Source organism: Mandrillus leucophaeus, unplaced genomic scaffold, assembly GCF_000951045.1.
Source record: "Mandrillus leucophaeus isolate KB7577 unplaced genomic scaffold, Mleu.le_1.0 Scaffold255, whole genome shotgun sequence".
Classification (NCBI taxonomy): Eukaryota; Metazoa; Chordata; class Mammalia; order Primates; family Cercopithecidae; genus Mandrillus; species Mandrillus leucophaeus.
The window spans coordinates 1,537,582-1,553,671 of NW_012102643.1; the positions used below are offsets into that span (position 1 = coordinate 1,537,582).

At 47.9% G+C, this 16,090-nt stretch overlaps 1 protein-coding gene across 1 annotated transcript in view; it reads left to right on the plus strand.

The window, feature by feature from the left end:
* The window catches only part of LOC105542282 (TP53-regulating kinase), a 131,703-nt gene extending 117,234 nt beyond the window's left edge, over positions 1–14,469 (plus strand). The window contains exons 11-13 of the mRNA XM_011983751.1: positions 5,914–6,075; positions 8,762–8,899; positions 12,315–14,469. Of these exons, the coding sequence (XP_011839141.1) occupies positions 5,914–6,075; positions 8,762–8,899; positions 12,315–12,491 (477 nt within the window). The 3' untranslated portion in view covers positions 12,492–14,469. The remainder of the gene's footprint in view (positions 1–5,913; positions 6,076–8,761; positions 8,900–12,314) is intronic.
* Positions 14,470–16,090: the final 1,621 nt, after the last annotated feature.

Genomic DNA, 16,090 nt, shown 5'->3' on the forward strand with positions numbered 1-16,090 from the left:
AAAGGAAAATCAAAATCAAGAATCAGGTGGAGGTTCATGGCTTGAGCAACTTGGTGGAAATGGTGCCATTTACCTCGGTGATCTGAGCCCAGCCTGGACTAGAGGAAGGAGGCTGGATGAGATGACCCTGATCCAGAGATTTCCCTAAGCTCCAGGAGTGGTGTGGGGAGCACTGGCTCTCAGTGGAGGCTGGGCTGCGGGATGCTGGGCATGCTAAGAGGCCACCCTGGCTCTGAGCCCAGCCCTGGGCAGCTGGCCGGAGTTTCTCTTCAACAGGGGCTTTGTGTAGTAGCTGTTCCTTTCCCCAGCCTCTGTCGTACCATCCCCTCCCCGGGCAGCCGCAGCCTGGCCCAGGAGCGACCAGAATGCTTATGGCACATCCTGGTTCCTGGCCCCTGCCCCATGCTCTCATCAGACCACAGCCTGGCAGCCTCCTGAGGATCAGAGGTCCCTGGATGCAATCCAGGGTGAGTCTGGGTGTGTTGACTCCCAGCGCTGGTTCTGAAGGGCAGGAAGCCTATCCTAGCGCTTACTCTGAGCCTCAGCAACTCGCTTAAGCCCACTTAGGGTCCTCACTGCAGTTTTCTCCTGCCGCAAAACCATATAGTCATGACTCTGCATAGACTTAAACTCAAGTCCAAGGTTTCCCTTGGCCAACACAGAAAGTTGTATGGCATAATGTAGGTCCCAACACTGGCACCTACCTCTCTTCCCTCCTAACACCCCTCCAGTCTCCTTGGCCCCTTCCTCAGCCACATCAGACTCGCATGCGCCCCACAGCCTTTGCGTCTTCCCTTTCTCTGTTGAATTTTCGTCCTGAGAGCTCTGAGTCCTCACTCTTCAGGTCTCAGCCCCTCAGAAATGCCCTCCCAAGCCCCTACGTCTAGAATAGCCTCCCACCCCAGTCCCTCTTCCTCTCATGACCCTGCCTATTCCTGTATACCACATCCACCCCCGAAATGATCCTGTGGGCATGTTTATTGAATGTGTCTCTTACTGGAACGGAAGCTCTATGAGGCAGGCAGAGATCGTGTCTGTTTTATCCACCACTGTTCTAGTCACCTAGAAGACACTCGGTGCATAATGGTGCTTAACACATCGTTGTTGCTATGACCTACAAGATGGGCTGCTTTGAGAATTGCTAACATAATGTATGGAAAGTACCCAGAAGAGTGGTGATATACCCCAGGTGCTCAAACTAGGAGCCACGCTCATCTTCACTATTATGATTACTGTTATTATTGCATTAACTCATTGATGAAAGGTTGATCTTATTCTGTTGGCACAACAAACTTACAAATATATTGTGGTGATAGAGGTAAGGAGAAAATGTGTATTCTCCCCATTTCTCATTTTCTGCCAGAAATCTGTCATCTTTATTATTGATACAGTTTTGCTGTGTCCCCACCCAAATCTCATCCTGAATTGTGTAGTTCCCATAATCCCCACATGTCATGGGATCTGGTGGGAAGTAATTTAATCATGGGGGCAGTTACCCTCATGCTGTTCTTGTGACAATGAGTGAGTTCCCAAGAGATCTGATGATTTTTTTGTAAGGGGCTTTTCCCCCTTTTGCTTGGCACTTCTTGCTGCCACCATGTGAAGAAGGATGTGTTTGCTTCCACTTCCACCATGATTGTAAGTTTCCTGAGGCCTCCCCAGCCATGCTGAACTGTGAGTCAACTGAGCCTCTTTCCTTTATAAATTACCCACACTTGGGTATGTCTTTATTAGTAGAGCGAGAGTGGACTAATACAATTATTATTACCCTCATTTTATTGGACAGACAAGCCTGATGACATGACTAAGATCCAGATTCTGAATCTTACTAGGGCACATCATATTATTTATTTGGGCAAATCACTGAGCTTTTTTGTGCTTCAGTTTCTTCAACCATAAAATGGAGATAATTGTACAGATGGTTCCTGACTTCACAATGATTCGACATATGATTTTTCAACTTTGCAGTGGTGGAAGAGTGGTATGCATTCAGTAGAAAAGGTACTTAGAATCTTGAATGTTGATCTTTTCCCAGGCTGTGATATGTGGTAGGATACTCTCTTGTCGATGCTGAACAATTATGAGGGTAAACAACAGATATTCTACAGTGTATAGTATTGCCAGATGATTTTGCCCCACTGTAGGCTGATGTCTGTGTTCTGAGCACATTGAAGGTAGGCTGGGCTAAGTTATGAATATTGAACTTGTGCCATAACAAACCTCCTTATAAGATGCTCCTCTACTCTATATCAAAGACACCAAGAAGAGAGGACCTGGTTGAAGTAAGAAAACAGGAGGAAGAGGGAAGCACCTCTGCCAACTCAGTCTCCCCACCTCCCATCTTTGCAAGGTGGCCTTGGGTACTTCTGGTCATCTTCAAGGCCAATAAGGAACACAATTTGACAACCACTGCACTGGGCAATTTCTGAGTTCCACCACTTCAGGCATCTTGTGACTTCATGCTACTAGTTATGGCAGGCACTAACCAAGTACCCAGCCACTTTCCTAGGCCCTTTATAGATTCGCTCCTTTTCTCCCAACAGTAACCCTCTGGGACAGGCACTATCATTATCCCTGGTTTACAGATAAGGAAATTTTAGCACAGAGAGGTTAAGTGACTTGCCTAGGAAGTTAAGTGACAGCTAGAAAGGATTAAGCTGGGAAGCAAACTCAGACTGACTCCAGAGCCCCATCTCTTCACCTTCTGGCCATGCCACCTCTGACCTTGGCTGTCGCTGGTCCCTGGAGTCCCTGGGAACACTGTGGGGCTGTGTGTTTCCAAGGAAACAAAGCTTCCAATTCCTAAGAATATGGGAAAGAGGCCAGGGTGTGGGGGCTCATGCCTATAATCCCAGCACTTTGGGAGGCCTAGGCAGGAGGATCGCTTAAGCCCAGAGGTTCAAAACCAGCCTGGGCAACATAATAAGACCCTGTCTCTATTAAAAAATCACTTTAAAAAATTTAGCCAAGCGTGGTGGTGTGTGCCTGTAGTCTCAGCTACTCAGGACACTGAGGTGGAGGCTTGCTTGAGCCCAGGAGATAGAGGCTGCAGTGAGCTATGATGGTGTCACTGCACTCCAGCCTGGGTGACAATGTGAGGCTCTGTCTCAAAAAAATAAATAAAATAAAATGGGAAAGGGCAGGTGAAGTCCCCTCAGGGTCCCCAGTGGAACCCTACGCAACAGGGGTTTTCCTCTCTTCGGAAGCTGCCAGACCTCCCTCCAGTGCTGGAGCTGCACCAAGGCCTGTGTGGCTGCGGGGACGCTGGCTGGAAGCCCGGTCACTCAGAGGCCTAGCTACGGGGCAGCTCCTGGCTTCTCACTTACCCGAGTCATTAATATTCCCTCTCTCTAGCCCCTCTCCGTTTAATTGAGCACAGAGCTGTCAGGTCAGCCTCTTTGCCAGAGCTGTGGCCTATAGGAAAAACCAGAGGTCCCATTTTCTCCCTGCAGCGCTCTTTGCAGCTAGGGGAGGGGCTGTGGCCTCCATGCTGCCACTTACCGTATTCCCCAGGCTAGCAGACAAACTGCAGATGTACCAGAAACACCTTAGTCTTACGAGGACTCTTCTGGGGAAAAATATTTTTAAGCATTTATTATTCTTCCACTGAAGGTAACTTTTAAGTCAAATTGTAGGGGCAAATGTACTATTTTAATTATGTAAAAACTGTATGCTGTATTCTATTTTATTTTATTTTTTGAGATGGAGTCTCACTCACTCTGTCACCCAGACTGGAGTGCAGTGGCATGATCTCAGCTCACTGCAACCTCCGCTTCCCTCGTTTAAGCGATTATCCTGCCTCAGCCTCCCAGGTAGCTAGGATTACAGGCGTGCACCACCACGCCTGTAAATAATAAAAAATAATTTGTAAATACAAAAAATAATTTTTGTATTTTTTTTAGTACAGATGGGGTTTCACCATGTTGGCCAGGCTGATCTCGCACTCCTGACCTCAAGCGACCTGCCCGCCTTGGCCTCTAAAAGTTCTGGGTTACAGGCATGAGCCACCATGCCCGGCCCTGTATGCTGTCTTCTAGAATTGATTATGAAATTTTTAAGTTCTGAGGAAGCAGAGACTTTTCTATTAAAAGTAAAAGTATATATATAAAGTGTCTTTGGTACACTGGGTTGATAAAAGGGCTATGGCAGCAATACATTGGATTCTGAATGTTAACGAACTAACCCAGCTCCGCCCTAGATCAGCTCCAAAACCTACAGCTTTGTTTTAGGTCTAAGTAAACGGTCGCTTTATTGTGATCTTACTGCACCACAGTTCCACCAGGGGGCAGCATTGAGCAGATTTTGACATCCTCTGCTTTGCCGCTTTGTGGTTATAATGATGTGTTGGGTCAGTTATTTAAGGATGCATTTGATGGTGAGAGGACAGAGGTGTGGAAGAGTATTATAGATGTTATACACTGGTAAATAGGGTAACTTCTGGAGAAGTCAGCAGAGAGAGCACCCAAATAATTCTGCAGCACCGACAGGGGAGTGGAGTCTCGGTGAACTTCTCTACCCGTCTCTGCCCTGGAGGACTGGAGTCAGCACTGGGCATTGCTCTTAATTTAGAGGCAAGGTGACAGATTGGTGTGTCCAGAGGAAGATGCTGATTCGCAGGGAGCTTTGCAGAATCACATCATCTTATGGAGATAGATGGCTGTCTCAGGCACTACTTTTAGGGACCCTGGGCAAGTCACAAAAACTTTCGGGCTCAAGTTCCTCCTCAGTAAAACAGGGACCAATGATATTTACCTTTCAGGATTGTTGGGAGGAGTCAAGGAGCTAATGCCGGCAGGTGCCTGGTCCCCTGTAAAGCCTCAATAATGGTGATTCTTACGAGAATGAATAATAATGCAACGTTAATATTTGTATTATTATCATTGTAATAATTATCCTTATTACTGTTCATATATATGTATCATATATGTTCATATATATTTCATATATACACATATATGTTCATATATATTTCATATATGTATATATACATATATGTTCATATATATTTCCTATATGTATATATACATATATGTTCATATATATTTCCTATATGTATATATACATATATGTTCATATATGTGTGTATCATATATATACACACATATATATATATTGCTTTTGAGACAGAGTTCCTGTTGCCCAGGCTGGAGTGCAGTGGCGTAATCTTGGCTCACTGAAACCTCTCCCTCCCAGGTTCAAGTGATTCTTGTGCCTTAGTCTCCCAAGTAGCTGGGATTACAGGTGCACATGTAATTTTTGTATTTTTAGTAGAGGTGGGGTTTCGCCATTTGGTTGGACTGGTCTCAAACTCCTGGCCTCAAATGATCCGCCTACCTCAGCCTCTCAAAGTGCTGGGATTACAGGCGTATAAATACCATCATTATTGATAATTACATTGATTGTGTTGCACTTGATGTATATCTGATACCTGTTTTATATATGATATATGGTAAATCTTGTATATATATTTCATACACATTAATATATTATTTAATAATTACAAAAATAATGACTATTTTATATAAGTGACTATTACTATTTGGGTAATTAATAACCTTCATTGGAGGGATGAGAAGTTTTACTACTGAGGGTCTGGTTTGATTTCCCTCTCCCACTTAAACTGGCGCTTAGGGGCGCTGGAACCAAATGGATTATTGGAGACCCAGGGGTTTGGGTCCCTGGCCTGTGTGAGATAGAGTGGAGAGCAGTTCAAGAAGCAGAGAGGCTGCTGGCTCAGATGTGCGACCTTAGCTCGAATGTGTGACATCAGACACGTCACCTGCCCTCTCTGCACCTCAGTCTCCCTATCTGGGAAGGGGTACAGTTGTCATTGTTGTGATCTATCCTAACCCTCTCTAGGGGGCAGCAGCTGGGAATGGGCTGGGGTATGAAGGAATACCTTTCCCTCCACAGGAATCAGGGCTGTCTGTATGGATTGGCGGGCAGCTGCACCCCCTGGAGAATGTGCCCCCCGCCCTGGCTGTGCTGCTCATCACTGTGGTCATCGCCTTCTTCACTGAGTTTGCCAGCAACACAGCCACCATCATCATCTTCCTGCCGGTCCTGGCAGAGCTGGTGAGGGTCCTTCTGGGGAAGAGGGGAGCACCCCTCCCCCAACACACATTCAGAAATCTTCCACCTGCCAAGGGAGCTTCACTGGGGTCTACAGTTGCCATTGCTGTCTTACAAAATACGTGAAAGTGTGTCAGAACCACAGTACAATTTTTTTAAATACTGGATGTTTTCCTTCAAAAAATGCATACATAGAGCAAGTATTTTCGAAGTGCTCCCAATTCTCTCTTTTGAGAAAATTAACCCATGGTGACATGGAGAGTTTTCTAGAACAGGTAAATTACCAAATTTGGATTAAGAAGTATAAAATCTGAGTAAACAAATGGCCATAAGAGAAATTCTAATGGTAAGCAAAGCAGTAGCCTCCCTCTAAAGCATGGGTTTCAACACCGTTGATATTTGGGGCTTGATCGTTCTCTGTATGGGGCTGTCCCATGCACTACAGGGTATACAGCGGCGTCCCCGGGCTCTGCTCACTAGAGACAAGTGGCACCTTCGTAAATCATGACAATCAAATGTCTCCTAGCATTCCCAAATATTCCCTGTCGGGGGAACAATTTCCTTCCCCCCACCCAAGTGATAACTACTGGGCTAAAAATCACCAGCCCCAGGCTGGGCTCCGCAGCTCATGCCTGTAATCCCAGCACTTTTGGAGGCTGAAGCAAGCAGATTGCTTGAACGTGGGAGTTCCAGACTAGCCCGGGCAACATGGTGAGAACCCATCTCTGCAAAAAGTACAAAAAGTAGCCAGGTTTAGTGGCAGGTGCCTGGGCAACAGAGCCAGATCCGGTCTCAAAAACAAAAACAAAATCACCAGCCCCAGGTGGTTTGCTGGGTGAGAGCTAGCAAATTTGCAAGGAACAGAGAGTTCCCAACTCAGCTGAACTGTTCACCAGCAGAGAAAAATAGACATGGCCACTCAATTTATAGCTAGCAAAACCCTGGCCCCAAAACCAGATAAGGAGAGCAAGGGAAGAAAAAGCTGTAATTCAATCTCACCTGTAAAAAGAGATGCAAATAGCAGAATGAAACCATGATTGTATGAAAAGAACAATATATACATGATCAGGTAGCTTTTATACTAGGAGTTTTAAAAAGGAAACTATCAATATAGTTTTATATTTAAACAGATTAAAGACCAGACCATATAATTACCTTAATATAACCCACGCTGGTAAAATTACATCAGTGATGCAAGTCAATGCTTTGTATGCAAACAGTGATGCCCCAGCACACAGACCTGCAGCACTTTGTCTTTGGTTTCTGTTTGCTTATTTCATGCATCAATTTATCTGTGTTATTTTTCAATGACTGGAGAATATTCCATTATAAATGGACAGTTGTTGGTTTATTTAAGCAATCTCTCTGCCCAGTGGAAATATAGGTATTTCCAGACTTTGCTGTTATTCAACAATGACGCGTCACCTGAGCTTTCTCTATGCGTCATTGATTACATCTAGAGAAATTCCTATAACTTGAGATTCCTGGGTCAAAGAGCATGTGCATTTGAAATGTTGTTAGAGATGAGGAAATTGCCCTCCAAAGTGGCTCACCATTTTACAGCAGTATGGGGTGGGGGTCCTCAGGGAGACCTGGTGACTGAGAGAAATGGGAGTGCTAAAGGGGGTATGGGGGAGATGAGGGAGCGTAGAACCCAGCCAGGTCTGTAAGGGGCAGCTTTTGCTGGAAAATACACTTGAAAATGCCTCATTCTTGTAAACTTTGCTTATCATCAAAATCAAAAAACATTTTACATGCAAGGGGGTGATTTTAGAGCTTTTTGAGAAAACAAATATGCTTTGGGTTGCAAAAATTCCCTAGAAGGTCCAAAAACATCCTATTTAAGTAAAATGCCAGAGAAGTGATCAATATGAATTGTAGGCGGGAGAGGTGACAAACTGGTGGCCCAGTAGCTGCGGCCAGCTCGCAGAGGGGTTTGATACACACAGTCTTAGAAATTTGGGAGAGCTGCCAACAGATGCTCTCATGAGCTCTCTTTCGCACTGAAATCCAGGGATGCCCCCAACAAGAGGTATCCAGAGGCCAATTCTGGGTTGAGATTGTTTGGCTGAGGGAAGGAGCAAGCAGGGGAAGTGTTATAAAGCCCTGGTTCTCAGTGCACAGTCCTTACACCAGCAGCACCGGGGGAACATGTCAGGAATGCAGATCCTTGGGGCCCACCCCAACCTGCTGAATCAGCACTTCTGGGTGAGGTGGGGCCAGCCCTGTGGGCTTTAACCAGCCCTCCAAGTGCTTTTCTGCACTCTCACATTGGAGAAGGAGTGTTCTAGGTACATCACCGTAGCCCATCCCCGATCAAACCACGGTGTGGCCCTTGAATGTCACTAACCCTGGGAATGTTCTCTCCACCTCTCTCTCGATCTGGTTCTCTTCTTACCTGCTTGTGTCTGTTTCTGCCTGTGCATGTATCTTTCTGACTGCCTTTCTCTCTCTGTCTCTCTAACTCTGTCTTCTCACTTGTCCCTGTTGTCCTCTGCCACTCTGCCAATCTCTATGGATGTCTTTGTCTCTCTGTCTCTACGTCTTTGTATCCCTCTTTCCAACTGCCTTTCTCTCTCTCTCTCTCTCTCTCTGTCTCTCTCTCTCTCTCTCTCTCTCGCTCGCTCGCTCGCTGTGGTCGCTCTGCGTTGGTCTCTCTCCGGGTCTCCCCCACCTTTTCTGGGCCCAGGCCATCCGCCTGAGAGTGCACCCCCTGTACCTGATGATCCCGGGCACAGTCGGCTGCTCCTTTGCCTTCATGCTCCCGGTCTCGACGCCCCCCAACTCCATCGCCTTCGCCTCTGGACACTTGCTGGTCAAAGACATGGTGAGTCTGGGCATTTCCCAGCAGAGGCCACAGGAGGTGGGTGGGCAGCAGGGGGCGGGCAAGGCCTCTATGCAGGACTCCTCCACCCTGACCCCACTCCCCCGTCTCTGAAAGGTCTTTCTGAGTGGGACGAGGAACATACATTTTAGCAGAGACTCTGGGATGATTCTTGCACTTAGACAATCTCAGGAAACACTGCCTTAGTGACTAGTTTCCAAAATTTGCTCCAGGGACAAGGGACTCCCCCCTCCCTCTGGACCCCACTTCGTGCTCACGATCTTTAGGAGAGAGAAGCAGCAGGCACACCCTGGGACTCGGGTGGGCCTCAGCGCTCAGCCAGCTGGGAAGGAGACAGGAGCTGAGGACTGTAGCAGTGGGAGGGCCCCACCCGCTTTCAGCACGGCCGGGTCACTGGCAATATGTTTCCTCCCCCGGAAGGTCCCTGCTGAACCAGCTCCTCCCTTCCCACTCCTGACTCCTGCAGCCTTTTCCCTCTCCACTGGCTTTGCAAATAACCCTTCCAAAGCTGTCAAAGCCAAGAAGGGCAACCTGCTTAACCCATTCACGATGCAGGCCCTCCAGGCACAAGACCCCTGCAGGACGCATGGGGAGAGAGAGCAAGAGTGGGAGCGAGGCAGAAAGGGAGACACAGAGCAGACAGAGAAGAGAGGAGACAGAGACGCTCATTAGTTTGTTTATTGATTGCAGCAGTATTTACTGAGTGCATTCTATGTTCCAGCCACTGGGGGCACTGCAGAGTGGGAGAGACACCGATCTGCCTCCAAGGAGGGTGCTTTCTATTGGTGGAGACAGGCGTCAACAAGTGCAGCAGATTTTCTTAAATTATGTAAATTTCAATATTGCTAGGTGCTCAGAAGGAAATAAAGCATGAGGAAGTATAAGAGGACGAGGGAGAGGGGTGGCAGGGAAGCCCTCTCCAGGAAGGTGACATGGGAGCTGATCATGGGAAGCAGCCAGCCTCGCAAAGTAAAAGGGGAAGAGCAGTCCCAACGGAGGGCGTAGCAAGTGCAAAGGCCTGGAAGTGAGGAATAGCAATGAGTGCTCCAGAAATTCAGGGCCAGGAGGCTGGGGTGGCTGCAGTGGAGTTGGGGAAGGATGAGGTTGGGGAACAGCGGGGGCAGGGCAGAGTTGGTATCTTATTCAAACCACAGTGAGGACCCTCAGTAAGCAGGGCAATGATGTGATTTCACTTCTGTCTGTAGAAGATCATTTTGGCTGCTGGCTGGAGTGGATCGTTAGGGTGGGAGGGACAAGTGTGGAAGCAGGGAGGCTCCTTAGAGAAAAAGACTGCGAGGGCAGCATTGCGAACAGCACAGATTTGGAGAACAAAGACAGCCAGAGAAATGGAGAGTCCCCAAGAGGTAGAGACTTGCAAGAGATGTGGAGGGATACAAGGGGCACCCCCGGTCAGTCAGTCCCGGGCAGGGATGGCCCACCTGCAGGTTTGTTCCTCAGAGTGATGAATTAGGCGTTAATTAAATAGCTAACATGGGACTAGAAAGAATTTCGAGCCCTGGCAAAGGGAGACCCAATCCTCTCCCAGTTTCCCCAACGTGTCGGCCAGGCTCTCTCTAATCCTCCGAAGGTGCCGGGGCTTCCACCTCTGTGCCCTCAGAAGACAGGCAGGACAGCACACGCAGTATGTCCCCCACCCGTCCATGGTAATATTTATTTAACACCTTTTCTAAATCAGCTTGACATTTAAAAAAAAAAAAAAAAAACTTAAATAAGAATATTCCAGAAGAAATGTTTCCAGCGCATCCATAGTGGAAAACCGGTGTTATTAATATATGCCATGGCATAAAAATAAATGTAAAGCGGCAAAAACAAAAGAATTAAGCCCTCCCTGATAGCAGCGGCCTGGAGAAGGTTCTGGGCCTCTCCTTGTTAAAAGGGCAACTGACAGAAGCAGAGAAGTGCTGAAGCCATGGTGGCCCCTGTGAACCCCAAAAATCTGAGAAGGTCTCAGTAAATTTAGGAAGTTTATTTTGCCTAAGTTAAGGACGCACACCCATGACACAGCTTCAGGAGGTCCTGACGGCATGTGCCCAAGGAGGGTGGAGCACAGCTTGATTTTATACATTTTAGGGAGGCATGAGACATCAATCAACATATGTAAGATGAACATTGGTTTGGTCCGGAAACAACTCAAAGAGGGGAGGGGGCTACCAGAGACAAATGGTTGCATTATTTTGAGTCTCTGATGAGCCTTTCCAAAGAAGTCAATCAGATATGCATTCATCTCAGTGAGGAGAGGGATGACTGAATAGAATGGGAGGCAGGTTGGCCCTAAGTAGTTCCCAGTTTAACTTTTTTCTTTAGCTTAGTGATTTGGGGGCCCCAAGATTCATTTTTCTATCACACCCCTAAGTGAGACTTTCTCTGGGGGGAATAGACAGACAGAGAATTAGAAAGGAAGTAACTGTCTCACCAAGTGATTCAGGCTGGGCTATGTGAAGGCGGGGCAACCAGAAGACCCAGGTGGGAAAACAGGGATTTTCAGCCCAGGGTGGACTGAATGGTCTAAGAGGCCAGCCAGGGTGGGAAGCAGATGGGCACATCCAAGAGGCCAACCAGGGTGGGGAGCAGATGGGCACATCCAAGAGGCCAGCCAGGGTGGGGAGCAGATGGGCACATCCAAGAGGCCAGCCAGGGTGGGGAGCAGATGGGCACATCCAAGAGGCCAGCCAGGGTGGGGAGCAGATGGGCACATCCAAGAGGCCAGCCAGGGTGGGGAGCAGATGGGCACATCCAAGAGGCCAGCCAGGGTGGGGAGCAGATGGGCACATCTAAGAGGCCAACCAGGGTGGGAAGCAGATGGGCACATCCTCCACTGACAGAAGAAAAATGCTTCCCAATGGACAAAGGTAACCTTGACTAGGACTGCCTGACTGGACTGGACCTGAAGTGTATGTGTGTGTGTGTCTGTATATATGTGTACTTATGTGTGTTTTTACATGCATGTGTGTGTGTATATGTGTGTGGGATGGGGGTATTTAGTGATCAGACAAGATTATTTTAGGTGACCTTGGGCAAGTCAACTTCTCTAGGTCTCATTTTCCTCTTCTATACAATGGGGATTAATAAGAATCACCTTTGTAAGGTTGCTTTCTGGGTTAAATGGCATAACCCTATGACAACTGCATAGCACACAGTGCCTGGAACATAGAGGCCATCAATGAATGGGGACATTTGCAGCTCTTTGAGTGACAGCCTAGGGTAGTATAAAGATTGAAGAGTCCCAGGCATTGACCAACCTGGGTCTGTGTCCTGGCTCCATCACTTCCTGGCTATGCGATCTTGGGTGAGTGACTTCCTGTCTCTGGGTCTGAATGTTTCCATCTGTATGGTGGGTCAGGTGCTGACCTCTCCCTCTGTCTGGGCTCTATTTCAGGTGCGGACAGGCCTCCTGATGAACCTGATGGGTGTCCTGCTGCTCAGTTTGGCTATGAATACCTGGGCACAGACCATCTTCCAGCTGGGCACCTTCCCGGACTGGGCTGATATGCACTCGGTTAATGTCACAGCATTGCCACCCACCTTGGCCAACGACACATTTCGGACCCTCTGAGTCCCCCTGGGGGACTCCCTTGAGGCTGAACCCTCTCAAAGGGCTGTCACCATCACCTGCTGCTAGGACACTACAAAGCAATCAAATAATTCTTTTCTTTAATCCAATATGCGGCAAGCAAGGGTGACCTCCAGTGGCCCACTCGGGTCCACCAGCCATTATCTAGGACACTTTCTGTCTCTCTCATGAAGTTCAAAGCCCAGATATCTCTCAGATCTGCTGCCTGAGAAATAAGCTCCTTTATCAGTGAGCTGTTTTATCATTACGATGCAAGAGAGCCCAGTTTCATCAACAGTGAGCAAATCTGGCATCGTGTTTGTCTCGTACAGTTGGGATGGGAGGCCATTCATTCCCATGGGCACAGCTGACATCATCCCCCAGTGATTACTTTCAGTTACACTGGAGAGACCACCTTGCCTTTATCACTTTCATGGGCTGCAGTGTTCCAACCGAGTTGTTCCAGCTGTTCACAACCAATGTGTGATTTTGCTTAGTTGGTGCCCATTCTGCACCAGTTGTTTTACCCCTGCCAATAACCAGCAGTCAGAGATTCTTTTTTAATCCTTGGAGACAGGGAAAGGGACAAATAGCTTTCCAAGGACATGAGACTGTGCAAAGCCTCTTTGCTGTTTCTCTGGGCTCCTAAGCATACCAGGGGAAGTTCTAGAAACCTCAGCTAACATCTTGACCCGAGAGATTTAGGATTCTCCTGTTTCTTCTGGGTCAGTCTGGCCATAATTCTGGGGTCACGCCAGGCCTGGGCCTTGCCCTCCCATGGGGTGACTCATGACCCCTCCAGCCAGGACCCTCCTACATGTGGCCCCCAGAGGCCTCTGTGGCTGCAAGGCAGTCAGTTGCTGCTTGTCCCAGCAGGTGGCCTTGATCTCTCCACACACCACCTTAAGTGGTGAGCATGTTTAGTTATCAAAGGCCCCATTTGTCAGGGGTGAGAGAAAAGTCAAAAGATAGATTGGGGACTTGTAAAAGGCTGGGGTAAAATGTCTCAGGCAAACAAAAGATTGTCCCCTTCTACATATGGGTAAAACTGAGACATCCCCTTGAGCCCGAGGCTGGAAGTGGTGTCTGCCTTCAAGGGTTAATCCCTCTTTGTTCCAAGCAGAAGCATTCCGGCATCCCAGTGAAGAGCACAGGCCCTCAGTGTCTGCCGAACGGAATGGCCCAGCGTTAGCCCATATCAGAAAAGACACTAGCCCAAGGGCCCTGAATCGTCACACTTCCCTTTCCTAAGCCTCTGAGGGTGGAGATTCCCCTAGGAGCGCTTGGCCAGCTGGGAAGGCAGCACCCAGCTGTACTTGTTGTTGATACAGCATCAGTGAATCATGGGCATTTCCCTGAGAGCAGTGGGAGAGGCCCTCTGAGTCGGAGGTTGAGCTCCACCTCCTTTCCAAGTGAGCACTCAGTGCTGAATCACAGTTACAACCCACTGGGGCTGGCGGGAGGTACGTTGTATGGGACTGGAAGCAAGAGGTTCATTCAAAGAGAAACTCCTGGGATTTGTAACCAGATGAATCATGATTTCAAAGACTTCTGATCAAAAATACTGTGAAATAAAGAATGTTAATCAACATTGGACCTGGAGATGATCTGCCTTTCTGAACCTAAGACAGCTTCAAAGCCCCAGATTCCTGGGCTGGGGATTCCACAGAGTTGACCTGTCAGATTTTCAACTGCTCTTCCCTCCCCTCTCAAGCCACATACTCAAACTCTTCTGCCTCAGGGCCTTTGCACGTGCTGTTCCCTCTGCCTAGAACACTCTGCTCCCAAATATATGTCTGGTTCCCCGACTCACTTTATTCAAGTCCCTGCTCAGGTGTCACCTTCCCTGAGAGGCTTCCCTGACCTTCTGTCTAAAATATCACCCTCATTACTCTCCACCCCCTTACTCTGTTATATTTTCTCCTTAATAGTTAGGACACTGTATAACTTATTTTCTTATTATCTTCTTCTCCCTCTAGAACGATTTCCAGCACATAGCAAGTGTTCAGTAAATATTTGCTGCTTGAGTCTGCACCAAAATTAACAAGAAAGCCATCTTGCCCTCTGATCTGGGGTCTGTTTTGTTCATTACTTTGTTCACTCCTTCTTTCATTTATTCATTCAATAAACATTTATTGGGAACCTGTCATATTCTGGTTCATTGTCCCGCCCACATGGAACTTACATGCTGGCAGGGGAGACAGGCAATAGGAAAATAAACAAATAAGTCATGGGTTATGATGCCGGCTAAGAAGAAAATGGCCAAGATGTTAAAGTGACTCAGAGGTTACTTTAGCCAGGGTGGTTGGGGAGGACTTCTCTGAGGAGGTGGCATTAGATTGAGACCTGAAGGAGTCAGCGAGATGCTCATGGCAATGCGGGAGGAAGGGAGAAGGTGGGAGCGATGGGGAGTCCCTGGGGAGAACATTCCAGAAAGGGGGACTGCAAGTGCAGAGGTTCAGATGAGCGGATTGCTTCACTTAGCCAGGTGCTCTGAGCTGGAACTTTGTGGCATTTGGACATCTAGAGTCTGCCTCTTCTGGCTGGTTACCAGGCCTCTCTGCAGCTTTCCTGAGAAGGCATCCTAGCTTGCTCTGACCGGATGTTACTCAGTCCTTGAAACCTGAAGGGCTTTGCCATTCTTAGTGAAAAAGATCTGCAGGCAGAACGCAGCAGCACCATTACGGTGTGCTCATGGCAGCGTGGGAACAAGGAGATGGCAGGGCTGGTACAGAGTCATTGGAATGCACCAAGGGCTCATGTCCAGAAGATATGCGGAGCACCCCAACTCAGAAAAGACAAACAAAACGAACAAAACCTTGCTTTTGTTATCTGTGACTGCGTAACAAACCATCCCCAAACTTAGAACTTTGAAACAGCAACTTCTCGGCTCACGTTTCTGCGTTTGGACAGAGCTCTCTCTGCAGGGATGGCATTGTCTCTGCCCCATGAGCTGGGAGCTTTGCTAGGGCTGGAAGGTCTGCAATGGCCGCTGACACTTCAGGGTCTCACTTCACGTGGCTTCTCCAGGAGTCTATCCTGGACCTCCTTACATGATAGTGGCCTTCAAGAACGACAAAAATCGAAGCTAAAAGGCCTCTAAGGGCAGGATGTGGAAGTCTAAGGATGTCAATTCTGCCAAATTCTATTGGTCAAAGTAGCCCACAGGATTGGCCTGGTTCAAGGGGAGGGAAACAGACTCCAGCCCTTGATGGTAGGGGCAGCATCCACCAGGGAGGGGGAGGGACAGTGGGCCGCCATGTTTGGAAGCCACTTACCATAGGTCCCAGGGGAAAAGTGGACAAAAGGTGTGACATGTCATCCTGAAAAGAGATATCTACCTGGCCAACAGGATTATGAAGAGATACCCAAACCTACGTGTTTATAATTTGCAGGAAAATGCAAGTTAAAAGAAATTCAACAACATGCCAATCAGACTGGGAAAAATAAGAAAAGCAGACAATAAGTCCTGGTAGGATACAAGGAAACAGAAACCCCGTCAGCCTGGCCAGCAACTTGGAAGTAATTAGGGGTATTCATTATCTGTATTTCCTATGACCGAGAAAACTACCCCATGGGTCCTAAGGAGACAGTGTCAAAGG